General features: G+C 36.2%; 1 protein-coding gene across 3 annotated transcripts in view; it reads right to left on the reverse strand.

The window, feature by feature from the left end:
- LOC150094270 (protein DOP1A) overlaps positions 1-15,518 on the reverse strand; it is a 613,349-nt gene that overhangs the window by 14,649 nt on the left and 583,182 nt on the right. For all 3 annotated transcript variants that reach the window (XM_090412136.1, XM_090412135.1, XM_090412138.1), the window contains one exon: positions 11,566-11,710. In XM_090412136.1, the coding sequence (XP_090268262.1) occupies positions 11,566-11,710 (145 nt within the window). The remainder of the gene's footprint in view (positions 1-11,565; positions 11,711-15,518) is intronic.

Genomic DNA, 15,518 nt, shown 5'->3' on the forward strand with positions numbered 1-15,518 from the left:
TTGATGTAGGGAAGAGACAGATGATTTATCTTAAGGGATGAGCTGACCGAGTTGCAGTTTCAGTAGACTTGTTTCCCTTGATCATATTGTGGGCTGGATCAGACACAATATGAATGAACTGAGATGATGAAAGGGATGTTCGATCTGATAGTGGTATGCCAGACTTCTCATAATTGATAATGAACTAATGAGTTGGTGTAAAATGCAACTTTGACACCAGTTTTATTTATATAATGTAACACAAGCTCTTTGGTCTGTTGCCAACTTCCCAGAATATAAGGAATAAATGAATAAATTGAATATATGAAATTCAATAACAAGCAGATGGGGAGATAAGTCAATAACTGCTTGATGAAGTTCAGAGAGACTAAATCAAGTAAGGGAGGGAGGCGAAGAGGAGTAGATAAAGGCAGCAGCAGTAAAAACCATGTGGCAATAACAAGAAAACTGGTTAAGAAAAGTTGAACCTCTGCAAAAAAAAACAAAAAAAAACAGGCATATTCACAGATTGCAGGTCTAGCATGAAGTCACTGGCAATTAATTGTAAATAAGTATGACTGTTTTAAAAAATTATCTTCAGAGATGGCTGAGTTGGTCAGCGCACAACTTTCTGTAATGGCTATATGTGTTTTTAGGAAGTCCTGATGATTGAGAATTTCTCCATATAATCTGATATGATTTTCTTATAACTAGTAGTACCTATCTGGAAGATCTAAAGCATGACTCTTTTTAAATATGGCATTGTTGATGCACTATAAGAGGCTTATTATTTCACAGATGGGAGATCCAATATCATGAAGACTTAGATGACTGGCATCTCACTGTGGATGGAACCTTCTTTTGCCATTTTGACCATTGAAATATAGAATACATTTTATTCTATATTTCAATGGTCTGTCAGCCACTAAGGTTTCTTTGAATTGCACTCAGTCTGGACCCTACTAATCCTGAAACCTAGGATGGCTCCATCAAATATGAGATGTTCCTCAGAAATCATAGGAACACCCAATACTCTCCACTATGAGAAAGTAGCAATCCAGAAGAGGGGAAGACTGCAGTAATAATATTATTAGCCACAATTTTCAATAAGCCTATCATGTCATCAATTGTACTTACTAGATTACAGTCATGCCATCATCATCATCATCGAGAAATCCTCTTTTTAATTGCATAACAATCAAATAGGAAACAATTAACAGAAAGAAATATTAAGTACATATTTTTTTCTCTCCTAATTTGTAATAAGTAATACTGAGATAGATCTCAGAATCTGTTTGCAATGTCTACGTTTTTGGGTTCACATGAGGGTTTTATAGCACCTCCATACTGCACTTGAAAGTAGTCATGTATCCTAGGATGAAAAGATGTGGGTTTGATTCTCATTGATGTGAGAAAAATCTTCATATAAACTTTTTATTTGAAGATGAATTAGATAAGCTCATATAGAAGTAACAGAAATAGGAGATTTTTCCTGATAACGATAATACATATTCCAGAAGGGCTACAAAATACAATTAATCAATTTCAGTAAATATTTTGAATATTAAAATACCTGTAGAATATTAATCTATGTAATTTGGTAGCCATGTTTTCATGGTGATGAGGATATGTTGGAAAGGGTACAGAGAAGATTCACAAAGGTAGTCAGTGGTCTTTGGAATGTGGAGTACAATGACAGATTGAGAGAATCTAAGTTGCAGAGCCTCGTGAATAGGAGGAAGGGGGGGGATATAATTGAGATATATAAGCTGGTCAGGGGTTGTTATCAGGTAGACATGGAAGAGATTTTTCATAGACTGGGAGAGGGGAGTAGAACAACAGGCCATTGATGGAAACTGTATAAGGAGGGTGTGAGCAAGTGAGTGAGAAGCAGGTTCTTAGCATGGAGGGTGGTTGGTGAGTGGAATGCATTGCCTGAGTGTGTTGTGGATGAGCATTGTATGCAATAGTGAGTACCTCCCATGATGAGTCTCTGACGCCATGAAGGTCAAATGTCATCATCATCAAATTCCTGCCATGTACCCTCAAGGGGGTGTACAGGATATGATAGTACTACATGAAAAATTTACATCATTACTAACTTCCCATCTACAATTTTCCTCCAAATCAGTCTGTTACTTGTCAAGACTCCATCATTATCAGATCTTATATTTCTATCGTCTAAGGCACTTTGTACCATATCAATCCACCTATATCTTGGTCTTCCGCTCAGTCGTTTTCCTGCCAACCTGGCAGAGAACACTTGTTTTGCTAATCTTTCCTCTCCCATTCTGTTTAAGTGTTAAAGCTAATCTCCACCTGAGATTAGCTTTGCTAACGCATTCCTGAATGCTGATAACGTCAAGTTCTTACCTAATATCCTCGTTCTTAATATGATATTGCCATTGATGCCATCTGTTCATGCCTCTAATCTTTCTCAGGACTCTCATATCTGTGGTCTCTAGTCTTTGGTCAAGTGTTTTACTTCTGACCCAGCTCTCAGATCCAAAAGTTAAAACTGGTTTGAACACTGTCTTGTATACAGCTAATTTAGTGTTCTGCCTAATTTTACTCTTATTCCATATGAATTTATTCAATTGACTTCCTACCATACCAGCTTTGTTGATTCTTTTGTCTATTTCCATATTTAATTTACCATCTTCATTAAAAATCGTGCCTAAGTAGCTGAAATGTTTTACTTGTTCCACAGGTTCTCCGCTCACAATGCAGTTGACATTTTCAATGATTCTATCTATTTTCATTGTCTTTGTCTTTTTATTGCTGACCTTCATACCATATCTATTACAACAGTTATTCAATTTAGTCAGAGAATCTTGCAGACTTGTAGTGGATTTATTTAGCAGTATAACGTCATCGTCTGCATAAAGCAAAGAGCTGACATTAACATCTCCAATTTTGATATCATGTTTAATACCACTTTCTTTCATAATGTGATCCATATAGATAATGAATAACAGAGGGGATAATGTACATCCTTGTCTCACACCAGATTTAACATTAAACCATCTTCCTGTACTTCCTTGAATTCTTACTGCTGACTTACAACTCAAATAAAGACTAAGTATTGCTTGATATACTGCCCCAGTGACACCATATAACTGTAGCGTATTGAATAGCTTCTCTCTTGGCACCTTGTCATGGGCCTTTTCCAGATCGACAAAACTTAAATTATTATTATTATTATTTCGGGCAACTCCAAGGAGTCAACAGACTCATCGAGGAAGGCCCTAACATCATGTCAAGAACAACTATTCGACATTCACACAGTATCTATCATACCTCGGCTTGAACTCATTCGTGGTCATAGCACCCACAACAGACCCTGGCAGCTTATACCTAGTCCTCCCACCACCAAAAATATCTTCTGGATTAATCCTATAGAAACTCTTCAGTAATTTGAATGTCTCAATCATATCACCTCTTTTCCGCCTATCAACCAATTTTTGCAACCCACAAATCTTCAACCTGTTCTCATAAGGTTCATTCCACAACCTACTATCATCTTGGTCACTCGTCTCTGGATCCTCTCCACCTCTTCCGCATCAAGAAGAAACCCTGGTGCCCATATCTGGGCACAGTAGTCTAGATGGGGGTCTTATCAAGGCTCAATATAGTGGAACAATAACTTGTTTGTCTCTGCTTGTTAAAGTATTTTTCAGCAACCAAGTGATTTGATGAGCTGATTTAGCCACTTTTGCAATGTACCCCCTAAACTTCAACTCCCTATCCGCCAACACTCCCAAATCCCTGGCCTCATCAATCTCCTGGAGTACGGTTCCACCGATGTGATATACTGCTGCTATTCTTTTCACCCCAAAGTGCATAACTTTACACTTTGCCAAATTAAATTTACATCCATTTTTCCTAGCCCAGTCCTCCAAACTATCCAAATCATCCTGTAAAATTTTGACATCCTGTGCACTCACAATTGCGCTACCCAACTTTGCATCATCAACAAACAAGTGAACACTTCCTCTCAAATCCTTTCCTATATCATTGATGAACAAATTGAAAAGCAGTGGTCCAAGAACAGAGCCCTGTGGCACACCACTAGTCACAAGCCGTCTTTTAGACTCCACTCCTGCATAAACCACTCTCTTGTATCTCTCCATCAACCACCCTCCTATCCATCTTACCAACCCTATATCCATCCCCATCTGCTCGAGTTTACTGATTAGAGTACCATGTGGTATCCTGTCAAAGGCCTTGGCAAGGTCCAGTAGAATCACTGTAAACCCAATACCCTTATACAGTTCAGCCATCACTGTGTTATAAAACATGAGCAAGTTACTGTGGCATGATCTTCCCTTCACAAAACCAAGTTGTCCCCCCATACAGTATCCCATTTTCATCTATTCAATCCTGTATTCTTCTCTTGACTAATTTCTCCAAGACCTTGACAACGATTCCTGATATACTAATACAAATCTTTATTATATTCCCATGATTTCTCGATCATTTGTCGTAAAGTGAGGATCTGATCCTGACAGCCTCTGTTTGGGCTGAATCCAGCTTGTTCTTCACCAAGCTTTTCTTCCACAATTCTTCTCAACTGTTTCTCAAGTATACTTGCATAGATCTTGCCAGGAACACTCAGTAGGGAAATACCTCTGTAATTCTCACATTCAGTTTTATTTCCCTTTTTATACATGGGTACTATGAGAGCTCTACTCCAATCATCGGGAATTCATTCCTCTGTCCAGGCTTTCTGAACTATGCAGTGCAGCCACTGTAAGACTTTTATACCACCATACTTCAGCATTTTTGGTCGAACATCATCTACTCCTGCTGCCTTCCCACATTTCAAGCCTTTGATGGCTTTTTCTACTTCAAATAAGGATATGTATGCCTGTTGAGTGTTTTATTACCACTGTGCTATCACTGCTTGTTTCATTTAGCAATTTCTCCAAGTAATTACTCCATACTTCAAGGATTTCTTTTTCTCCCGTTTTCATATCACCTTTATCATCTCTAACTTCTCTTACAGCACTCTTTCCTCCATTTCTAAGCTTCTTCAACAACCTCCAGAATATTTTGCCACCTTCTCGATATTTATTTTCTATGTTCTTGCCAAAGTCCTCCCATGACTTCTGTTTAGGTAGTTTTACATTTATCTCTTTATTCTCAAAGAGCACAAGCTGACTTATTAGCTAGGAACTTTTGATATGCTTTCTTCTTTTCCTTCACTGCCTCTTTAACTTCCTGTGTCCACCAGGGAGTTCTGATTTTTCTATCCTTGCAGACAACCTCAACACATGCCTCTCTGGTTGAATCAATTAGTGTTTTCTTCAAGGCTTGCTACTGAATCTCCAAGGTTTGGTTCCTGTTCTCAAACTCTTTCAATTTTTCTTCAATAATCTTTGTGTATTTTAGTCTACAGTTCACATCTGAGAGCTGCTCAACTTTTATTCTCTTTACAACTTTCTTACATTTAATTCTTTTCAATATGAAATTGAATTTTATCCTGCTCAAGACTAAATAGTGATCATTTCCAATTTCAAATCCTCTGTACACTCTGGTGTCCTGCACCAGGGATAAAACATCACTATCAATGATAACATTGTCAATGAGACTTTTCTTATTCCTTGCCTCTTCTCTCCATGTGAATTTGTGCACATTTTTATGTTGGAACATGGTGTTAGCAATAACCAGTCCATGTCCTAAGCAGAAATCCAATGAGTATTTGCCATTATTATTAGCTTTGCTCTTTTCCCAAAATATTTTTTTTTATGTCTGACAATCATTTCCTACTCAGCTATTTAGATCCCCAACAAGGACCAACTTTTCCTTTTTCACTGTGTCAGTTGCTTTCTCTAAAGCCTGAAAAAATTCCTTCACTTATACCTTAGTAGAACCTTCTGTGGGTCCATAGGCACAAATAAGTCTCATTATCTAGTTCCCCATTCTGATCGTTGTCCACATTACTCTACTTGAGACTGCCTGCCCATTCAAGAAGATTAGTCTCATATTTACTATTGAATACTATGGCTACTCCTTCTTTTCCTTGATTGTCATTGCCCAAATATAACATTTTATATTTATTGCTCAGAAAGATCTCACCAGTTTTTGTCTTTTTTGTTTCAGTCACCTGTATTATATCGATGTGGTAGTTATCTAATTCCTCAGCTATCTCCATTTCTTTGCCATTCAGTCTTCTTATGTTGATAGTAACGATCTTTAACTTTGGTGATGTTGAGTTTGGGTGTGTTTCCAGATTTGTTCCAGTAGCTGACTTTTCGCTGTTCGCCCTGGTTCCCTGGGAAAAACAACGGGGGGGCCTCTGTTTAACCGGGCGATGCCCCAGCGGCATGTTGTACCATCATTTTGTATTTTGGTTTAAGTCAATAGGAATACAATTTGGTCAGCTAAATCCCAAATTGCTAGCCCATCCTCTTTCGTTCATTATCCAGGTAGATACCCAACAGGGTGTACCACAAGAAAGTGAGGATTGGACATTAGGTCAGAAGTCCTCGTCGGTTCTCCGCATTCCTTTAAATGCACCCTAGGTCAAATGTTGATAATAATAATAATAATTTAAGCAACTTCCTATTCCTATTATTTAATAATCTGATACTCTGAGTTTTCTATAGATAAGTTTTCTTCTTTAATTTAATACTTTTGTATTCCAAGTATTGAAATTTAAACATTACTCAAAAATGTCAAATAACAAAAATAATAATAATAAAAAAACTGTTTATGTTTTTATATTAAGCTAAATGAAATTTTATAGATATTATAATAATTGCACAAAATATTTCAGATAATAAAAGCCTTTATATTTAAAAATCTTTATTCATTATTTTTCCTACTTTGTTTACGGAAACAACTGCTATTTTTCCTTTCTTTTGACAAAAGATTACTCTACGAATCATAATGATAAAGCTGCTTGCAAAATATCTTCTTCATGATGATTGTAAATAATATTTTAAAATTATTATATATAATAATGAATGTAAATTATGTCATAACACTCAGTTTGAGATGTCAAACTCTCACATACCACAATACATATCACAATTTCTTAAGCATCTCCCATGTACTATGACCCCTCTTCCTTCGAATTCTTTCATCCATTGTATTGCTGTAAGTCAGTTTCTAAGTTTATGATAGTTGCCTGCCTTATACTTCTACTTATCTATTCATCCTCCAAGTCAGGAACACGTGGTCACTCACCAAATGGGGATAAGTATGGCATCTTGCTAATAATCAGATCCTCTGATGCTATGACGAAATCCAAAACTCTTGATTCTTGTATTCCCTCCACTACATGCTGACAGTTGTTCTTCAAGAAATCCAAAAATTCAGTTCTCTTAGTACTCCATGCTACCTCCTTTGCTCAGTTTATATTGCTTATATTGCTATAGTTGAAGCCCCCCCCATAATGATTACTTGCCAAACTAATTTAGCTAAGCATTTCCTGCTCATCACCATGTATATACAACAATATCCAAAATATCTTGTTTATTTCACACTATATACTCTAAAAGCCATTAGCGTTATTTCCACTGTGAGTCTCCACCCTGAGAGGAAACAATTCATCTCTTATCATGAGTAACACTCCATTACCATGTTTACCTATCTTATCCTGCCAAAATATACTATACACTTCCATTTCTATTCCTGTTAGAGCATTCTCCTCAGTTAACCAAGTTTCACTGATACCAACAATCTTTGAAGAGAATGAATCAATCAATGTCACAAACTCATTCCCTTTATTCCTAATGCTTGTAATATAAATGTTTGTAGCATTTATATGCAGAAAAACCAGTGCATTTCCAGTATTCTTACAGCCATTATTACTTCCCTCATAATTCACCTTGGCTGTGCAACATCGTGTACACCCTCTCAAACTGTGCAACATAGTGTACACCCCCCCCCCCCCCAACATGAGACCATCCCTGCTGCATTCCACCCATCATCATCATCAAATTCTGGCCATGTACCCTCAAGGGATGTACAGGATATGATAGTACTGCATGAAAAAAATTACATCATTACTAACTTCCTATCTACAATTTTCCTCCAAATCAGTCTGTTACTTGTTAAAACTCCAACATTATCAGATCTTATATTTCTATTGTCTAAGGCACATTGTACCATATCAATCCACCTATATCTTGGTCTTCCTCTGGGTCGTTTTGCTGCCAACCTGGCAAGAACACTTGTTTTGCTAATCTTTCTTCGCCCATTCTGTTTAAGTGACCATACCACCTGAGATTAGCTCTGCTAACACATTCCTGGATGCTGACAATGTCAAGTTCTTTCCTAATATCCTCGTTTTTAATATGATATTGCCATTGATGCCATCTGTTCACGCCTATAATCTTTCTCAGGACTCTCATATCTGTAGTCTCTAGTCTTTGGTCAAGTGTTTTACTTCTGACTCGGCTCTCAGATCCATAAGTTAAAACTGGTTTGAACACTGTCTTGTATACAGCTAATTTAGTGATCCGACTAATTTCTCTCTTATTCCATATGAATTTATTCAATTGACTTCCTACCATACCAGCTTTGATGATTCTGTTGTTTATTTCTATATTTAATTTACCATCTTCAGTAAAAATCATGCCTAAGTAGCTGAAATGTTTCACTTGTTCCACAAGTTCTCCATTCACAACACAGTTGACATTTTCAATGATTCTATCTATTTTCATTGTCTTTGTCTTTTTATTGCTGACCTTCATATCATATCTATTACAACAGGTATTCAATTTAGTCAGAGAATCTTGCAGACTTGTAGCGGATTTATTTAGAAGTATAACATCCTCCGCATAAAGCAAAGAGCTGACATTAACATCTCCAATTTTGATATCATGTTTAATACTACTTTCCTTCCTAATGTGATCCATATAGATAATGAATAACAGAGGGGATAATGTACATCCTTGTCTCACACCAGATTTAACATTAAACCATCTTCCTGTACTTCCTTCAATTCTAACTGCTGACTTACAACTCAAATAAAGACTAAGCATTGTTTGATATAATGCCTCATTGACACCATATAACTGTAGCATATTGAATAGCTTCTCTCTTGGCACCTTGTCATAGGCCTTTTTCAAATCGACAAAACTTAAATACAGATCTTTATTATATTCCCATGCTTTCTCGACTATTTGTCATAAAGTGAAGATCTGATCCTGACAGCCTCTATTTGGCCTGAATCCAGCTTGTTCTTCACCAAGCTTTTCTTCTACAATTCTTCTCAACCGTTTCTCAAGTATACTTGCATATGCAATTTCCCTGCCGTGACACACTTACTTGGCCATAAAGCAAGTCTTTCAAAATGCCTGTCACCTGAATTCAAATGTAATTTGAATTAGTTATTACGAAATTAATGGCGTGCATATGTGAAGGTGAGATTGAACATTAAGTCAGAAGTCTAAGTCAGTTTTCTGCATTCCTTAAAGGTGATGTGGAAGTCTCCTCCCGGTTTTTTTGACTCTTAAGCAACCCTTTAGCGCGATACATTTATCATAATTTGTTTGTAGATTCAAATTGAGAAAATATGTGAGAGTGACTAAATAATTTAATTCTTGATCTGATTTTCTTTGCATGTCATGTATATAATTGTAAATAATATTTTATTTAATTTTTTATACAGTTGGAGTAATCACTGACTTCAGCTACAAAAGATAATGATGAAGTTTTTGTATTGAGTTAATACTTCAATTTCCATAGGAGAAAAACCTGGGTGGATTTCTGGATTATGATAGATGATTGAATACCATAAGAAAATCATTCATTTCATCATATATATAACAAACTTAACAGTAGTTTGATGTTACAAGAAGGAGTTATATTGAGTGTTTCTCTAAAGCAATGCATTACTAAAAAATTTGGTGTATCATAAAGTGTATCTTATGTTTTTTTTTTTTTTGGTATCAGCTGATGTGATGTGTCCAGGAACACATCAACTGATACCAAATATCCGTATGGTTTTTAAACCTGGTTGGGCCTTGGGAGAGCCCTGATAAATTAGAGGACGAAAGATTTTTCTCAAGAGAAGGGAGAATTTAGCACTAGAGCTTCCTACTCACCATGAAGCCACAAAGAGATGCTCACTATTCCATAGGTCATGCTGGCACTACAGCAAGCCTTGGACTATGATGAAGGAGACAATGTGACAACACTGACTTTTGCAGGCAGGCTGTTCCTTCTTGCCTAAGCAGTGCATGTATACCATCAGAATTCCCTTTTTGGATATTCATGGATCACTCTGCACAGCAAACCTGATATAGCAAACTGCATGGTGGATCACAGTGAAGGCGATCAGGAAAGTAAAAAGACTCAGGAGTGAAGAACTAGAGTGAAGAATATGATAAGTATAAAAAAGTGGAAGAATGAAAAAGGGCTAACATTATCACTAGGAGGATCCTTATGCAACGAACAAGTGGAAAATGACAGAATTATCCATTTTGTGTTTCACACAGAAGCATATTTCCATCATTTTTGGAAGAGCTACTATAATATTAGTGAGAATTCACACACACAGACAACAGATTTTTACACATTCTGCCATTCAGTAATACATGCTTTCATCCATCCGCTGGATGGAATTTCATATGTAGGATCTTTCTTAAAATTATCAATTAAACTGATAATTGATACCTGTAATAGCTTTAATGGAAAAATCAGATAAATAAAAATTATATCTCTACTATACTAAAGAATGTCAACAGAGCATTAGTAATGTTGTTTGATCACCCAAACAGAATGGGAGGGAAAAATGAGAAAAAACAAGTGTTTGAAGCAAAAATGGGGAAAGGGACCTGGATGAAGTGTAAGATATAGCATGATCAGTTGCTAAGAAACTAGTAATGCACTACTGTCTATTAATATAGATTATATCACTCAAAGGTATAACCCAAAAAGACTTATTATTATTATTATTACCACCCCAAGACCTCATGGAGTCAAAGACTCATCTGGGAGGAGGTCCTTTTATCACACACACAGTCATCATACTGTGTTTTAAACACATTCAAACTCTTTGCAGACAGCACATTCTCAGACAAGGCATTCCAATCATTCACAACTCTGCACGAAAAAAAAACCTGCCTCTCACTCCCCTACTTACACCCTCTTTATACAGTTTCCAGGGATGACCTCTGGTTCTCCCCTGATCTCCCACTATTTTCTGTAGAACTTTTCCAGCACTGATCCTATAACAACCCCTTACCAACTTGTAGATCTCTATCATATCTCCCCTCTTTCTCCTGTCCACCAGACTCTGCAAATTACATCTTCTCAATCTTTCCTCATACTCGACATTCCAGAAGTGTCAGAAACTACCTTAGTCAGTCTCCTTTGGACCCTTTCCAACATCTCTTCATCCTTCTGAAAACCCAGTGACCAAATCTGGGCACAATAGTCCATGTGTGGCCTAATCAAAGCCTTATACAATGGAACAAGAATCTCCCTACTTCTACACGTCAGTGTCCTCTGCATCATTCCCAGAAGCCACTTATGTTTAATTATTAAATATTAACTTTCACTGGTATTTAAATAGTTTATTTAAACTGAATAATCAACTAAATATTAAATTAACAATTCAAAAATTACCTTCTTATTCAACAATGTTGCTAGTCGCATAATATGAGGCACAAATTCAGGTGATAATGAATCATCATCTTCTTCATCATCGTTAATATTATTGTTCGTTTCAGAAGACAGTGGTGGACTATCACCAACAAATGCCCATCTATACCTGTTAAAAAGGAACGTAATTACAATAGAATTATAACAGAGGTTGAGTAAGTTAAATTTTATATGAGTTAATATATAAAAGCTGTGTTCACAGAAAATTTATTTACTTGATCACAACAGCAGAACCAGAAGGTCATGCATGGTCTTCATGCCTATGAAAAAAAATCTTTGTAATGCATTTTTTTTTTTTCCTTTCAAAGAAAGACGAGCCTTATAAACTCCAGAAGCCATACAAGCTTGTTCAGAGTAGGTTTTTACAAACATTCATGCCCAAGGTGAGATTCAAATACAAGAACTGTGGGTTGGACAACAGGTATGATATATCCACTCAGCCAACAAGGCCGGTTTAGTCAGCTAAACTTCTCTACTTCTCAAGAAGACAGGTGTACATAAATGTTTGGTGCATATTGTTACATTGTTGAACAAATTGGATGTTCAGAAGAGATTTGAATAAAAGAACAAGGATGCCAAGACAAAAAGATCACACAAATCAGGCCTAGCACATGACTACAAAGGAATAAACATTGGGTCTGGATAGTAACAAGAATACTGTATATTGAATTTAATAACTATATTCATATGTTTAAAGAAACCTCCAAAATGACATGATGTCCAACACAGTGCTATATCATAAACCAACTTTGGTCAGCCTACATAAAAGACCTCAAATTCATGACACAAGGACATGACAGATGTTTTGCAGCATGTGTATGACTTTTCAATATGATATGAACTATCATTTTAACAATTCCAATACTTTATGTTTTAAAAATCATTCTGCTATAATAAATTCAGAAATAACCATATTCTAGTGAAGTATATCACACAGCATAAAAAACTAGAAGAATGATTTAAAATTTTTTTTATTATTATTATTATTAACAAAGTCTCATTGTGGAAGGTACACTATTATACACAAAGCTCATCTAGCTGGCTGTGCTTAAACTCATTCAATGCATCTACATTCATCACACTCTCAAGGCAATGCATCCACTTAGCTACAACTCTTCATGCAAAGAATATGCTCTTTGCTAACACCCTCTTTATATGGTTTCCAAGGATTGCTTTTTTTTTGTTTTGCCCTCCTCCCATTCTATGAAAAATTTCTTTCATAATAATCTGGTAACAACCCATTACCAACTTATGTACCTCAATCCTTATATCCCTTCTCTTTCTATTCAAGAGACTTTGCAAATTGCATTTCCTCAAGCCGTCTTCATATGCCATATTCCAATGATTAGTTATTACATTTGTGAATCTTCCCTGAACATTTTCTAACATATCCTCATCAACAGAAAAACCAGGTGATCAAATCTGTGTACAATAATCCATATGAGGCCTGATCAAGGCCTCATCTGCTCGAGCATCATCTGCCAACAATCACATATCTCCAGTTAAACTTGTCCCAATATCAGGGTCCCAAATCTGGAACCCTTCACACCACTAATGACTTTCTTCTTTTGGGATACTGTTGTACCCCTTATACAATTTGCTGATACCTATCCTACAGTAAGCAACCTATTCAACTCACTAGTCTGTTATCCAATCCTATCCAATTCAATTTAGTTACCAGCCTGTCATGTGGCAATCTATCAAAAGCCTTTGTAAAATCTAAGTATACCACAAGTGCATCTTCCCTGTTCAATGCATTTGTCACATTGTTCTAGTACACATGAAAATTTGTAAAACATGACTTCCCTTTAACTAAACTAACTCCTACTTAAAATCACAGAGAATGCTGCTGTTATCAACCCATTTCTATATCAAGCTCTCACTAACCTCTCCAATATCTTAACCACAACTCCAGATATTCAAATTGGCCTATAATTTGTGGCAGCCACAGCCTTATCGCCAATTCTGTGAAGTGGAACAATTTTACCTTCTTTCCACTTTCTTCGGACCTGTGACGTAAGACTCATATTAAACGAGTATGCAAAGGCTACTGTCAACTCCTTGGAACATTATCTTAAGAGCAATATGTTATCAAATCCTATTGCCAAACTGACATGAAGCTTACTTAATTTCTCATATATATACAAGGTGTTCGGGATAAATTTGACATATTTATAATTAATTATATTTTTCCGTAAGTTACATGTATTAACACACACTTCTCTTCATTTAAAAGTTTGGACCCTTCTTCATTCATATACAAGATGTCAGAAAGGATGGATAGCTGGAACCCACCTGAATCATGGAAGAGAATAACTTGTATCATGATGATTCGTGCCCGCCATCAAAATAAGGATATTACGACTGCTGCCCAATGCTCCCTGAATACAGTAAAAACAATCAGGAATGAACTAGAGACTTGCAATGGTGACTACGAGGATGTAGCAAGAAGAAAGATCCCTAGCAGACGATCTGATTGCGTTCGTACAGCAGAATTCCTCGCAAATCTACAGGAACAGGTGTTGAAGAACCCTGGCATTGGAATTCGGGCTTTGTTCGTGGAGTTGCTAACTGTAGTCAAGCCCTGGATAACAAGGGTAGCCAATGGTAGGCCGTATGTATGGCAGCAGGATTCGGCCCCTTGCCACACCTCTGGGAAAAGTCAAAAATGGTTGTCTGAAAATTTCTACGACTTCACCAGTCCAAATGTTTGGCCTCCAAACTCCCCAGACCTTAACCCCATGGATTATTTTGTATGGGGCGCAGTTGAAAAAGACACCAATCGCACTTCCAGTAATACAAAAGCCCAGTTAATGGATAAAATTAAAACAGTTTTTGCGGCCCTTCCCAGGGAGACTGTAGCATCAGCTTGTTCGAGGTTCCGAAGCAGAATTGAAGCTGTGATCGATGCTAATGGTGGTTATTTTGAGTAAATCTTGTTGATAGTATTGTAATTAACTCTGCCTGTAATGTTTTTTTGTCAATTCATTAAATTTAATAGATACAAAGAAGATTTTCTTTTTCCTTACGAAACTGTCAAATTTATCCCGAACACCCTGTATATATATATATCTACTACCTCTTACTCACAATTAAGCCATCCTATTTCCACAACACTTGAGCTTCTCACGATTTCAGTGATGAGCATGAAACACTGTTGAAGGACTATATCCTCTATGGCACTTACCAATCTACCATATTCATTCATTATCATCCTACCCCACAACAATTCTTCCTTCTATTTGACATCTATCAAAAAATTGTCTAGGATTTTTTTTCCATCTGATTTGCTGATTTCTACACATACTGCAATTTTGCTGTACTTACCAAGTGAGTCACTTTCTCAGCCTACTCTTTATACTCCTCATGCACTCATTACTAACTGTTACTATTAATCATCTTGTGCTGTCTCCACAGTACAGGTAACCCTCGTATAATGCGGATGTTAGGCCCATAGAAATACCACATTATATAAATCGCGTCATGCGAGACTCAGATCACATTGAAAAAGTAGGGTTATGTTCTGAAATAATTTTTTTTAAAATTAAATTATATAAACAACGACATATCCAACAAAAAAATATTTTTATTTAATTCAGGTAATTCATGTAAGTTAAGCAAACATATAAACTATGAAACAAATACATAGTATAAACTTATAAAAAATACAAATTGTATGTAAACTTCATTGCACATAATGCATAAATATTTTAAGCAAAATAAAATAAAGTGCATATTTTAATCTTTCATAGCATGAGAATTTGAGGATGGGCTAATAAACATTGGTTTTGTCATGTAATCACTTGATGCATTATTACAAAACAGTAGAATAATTCTAATCTTTGGAAACTTTGAATCCAGGAGCTGATCCACATTGAAAACCTTCTACATTATAAATGTTTATAAACTTTGAGAGT

Source organism: Typopeltis vanoorti, chromosome 22 (genome assembly GCF_054136105.1).
Source record: "Typopeltis vanoorti isolate ZY-2024b chromosome 22, IOZ_Tvanoo_1.0, whole genome shotgun sequence".
Lineage (NCBI taxonomy): Eukaryota > Metazoa > Arthropoda > Arachnida > Uropygi > Thelyphonidae > Typopeltis > Typopeltis vanoorti.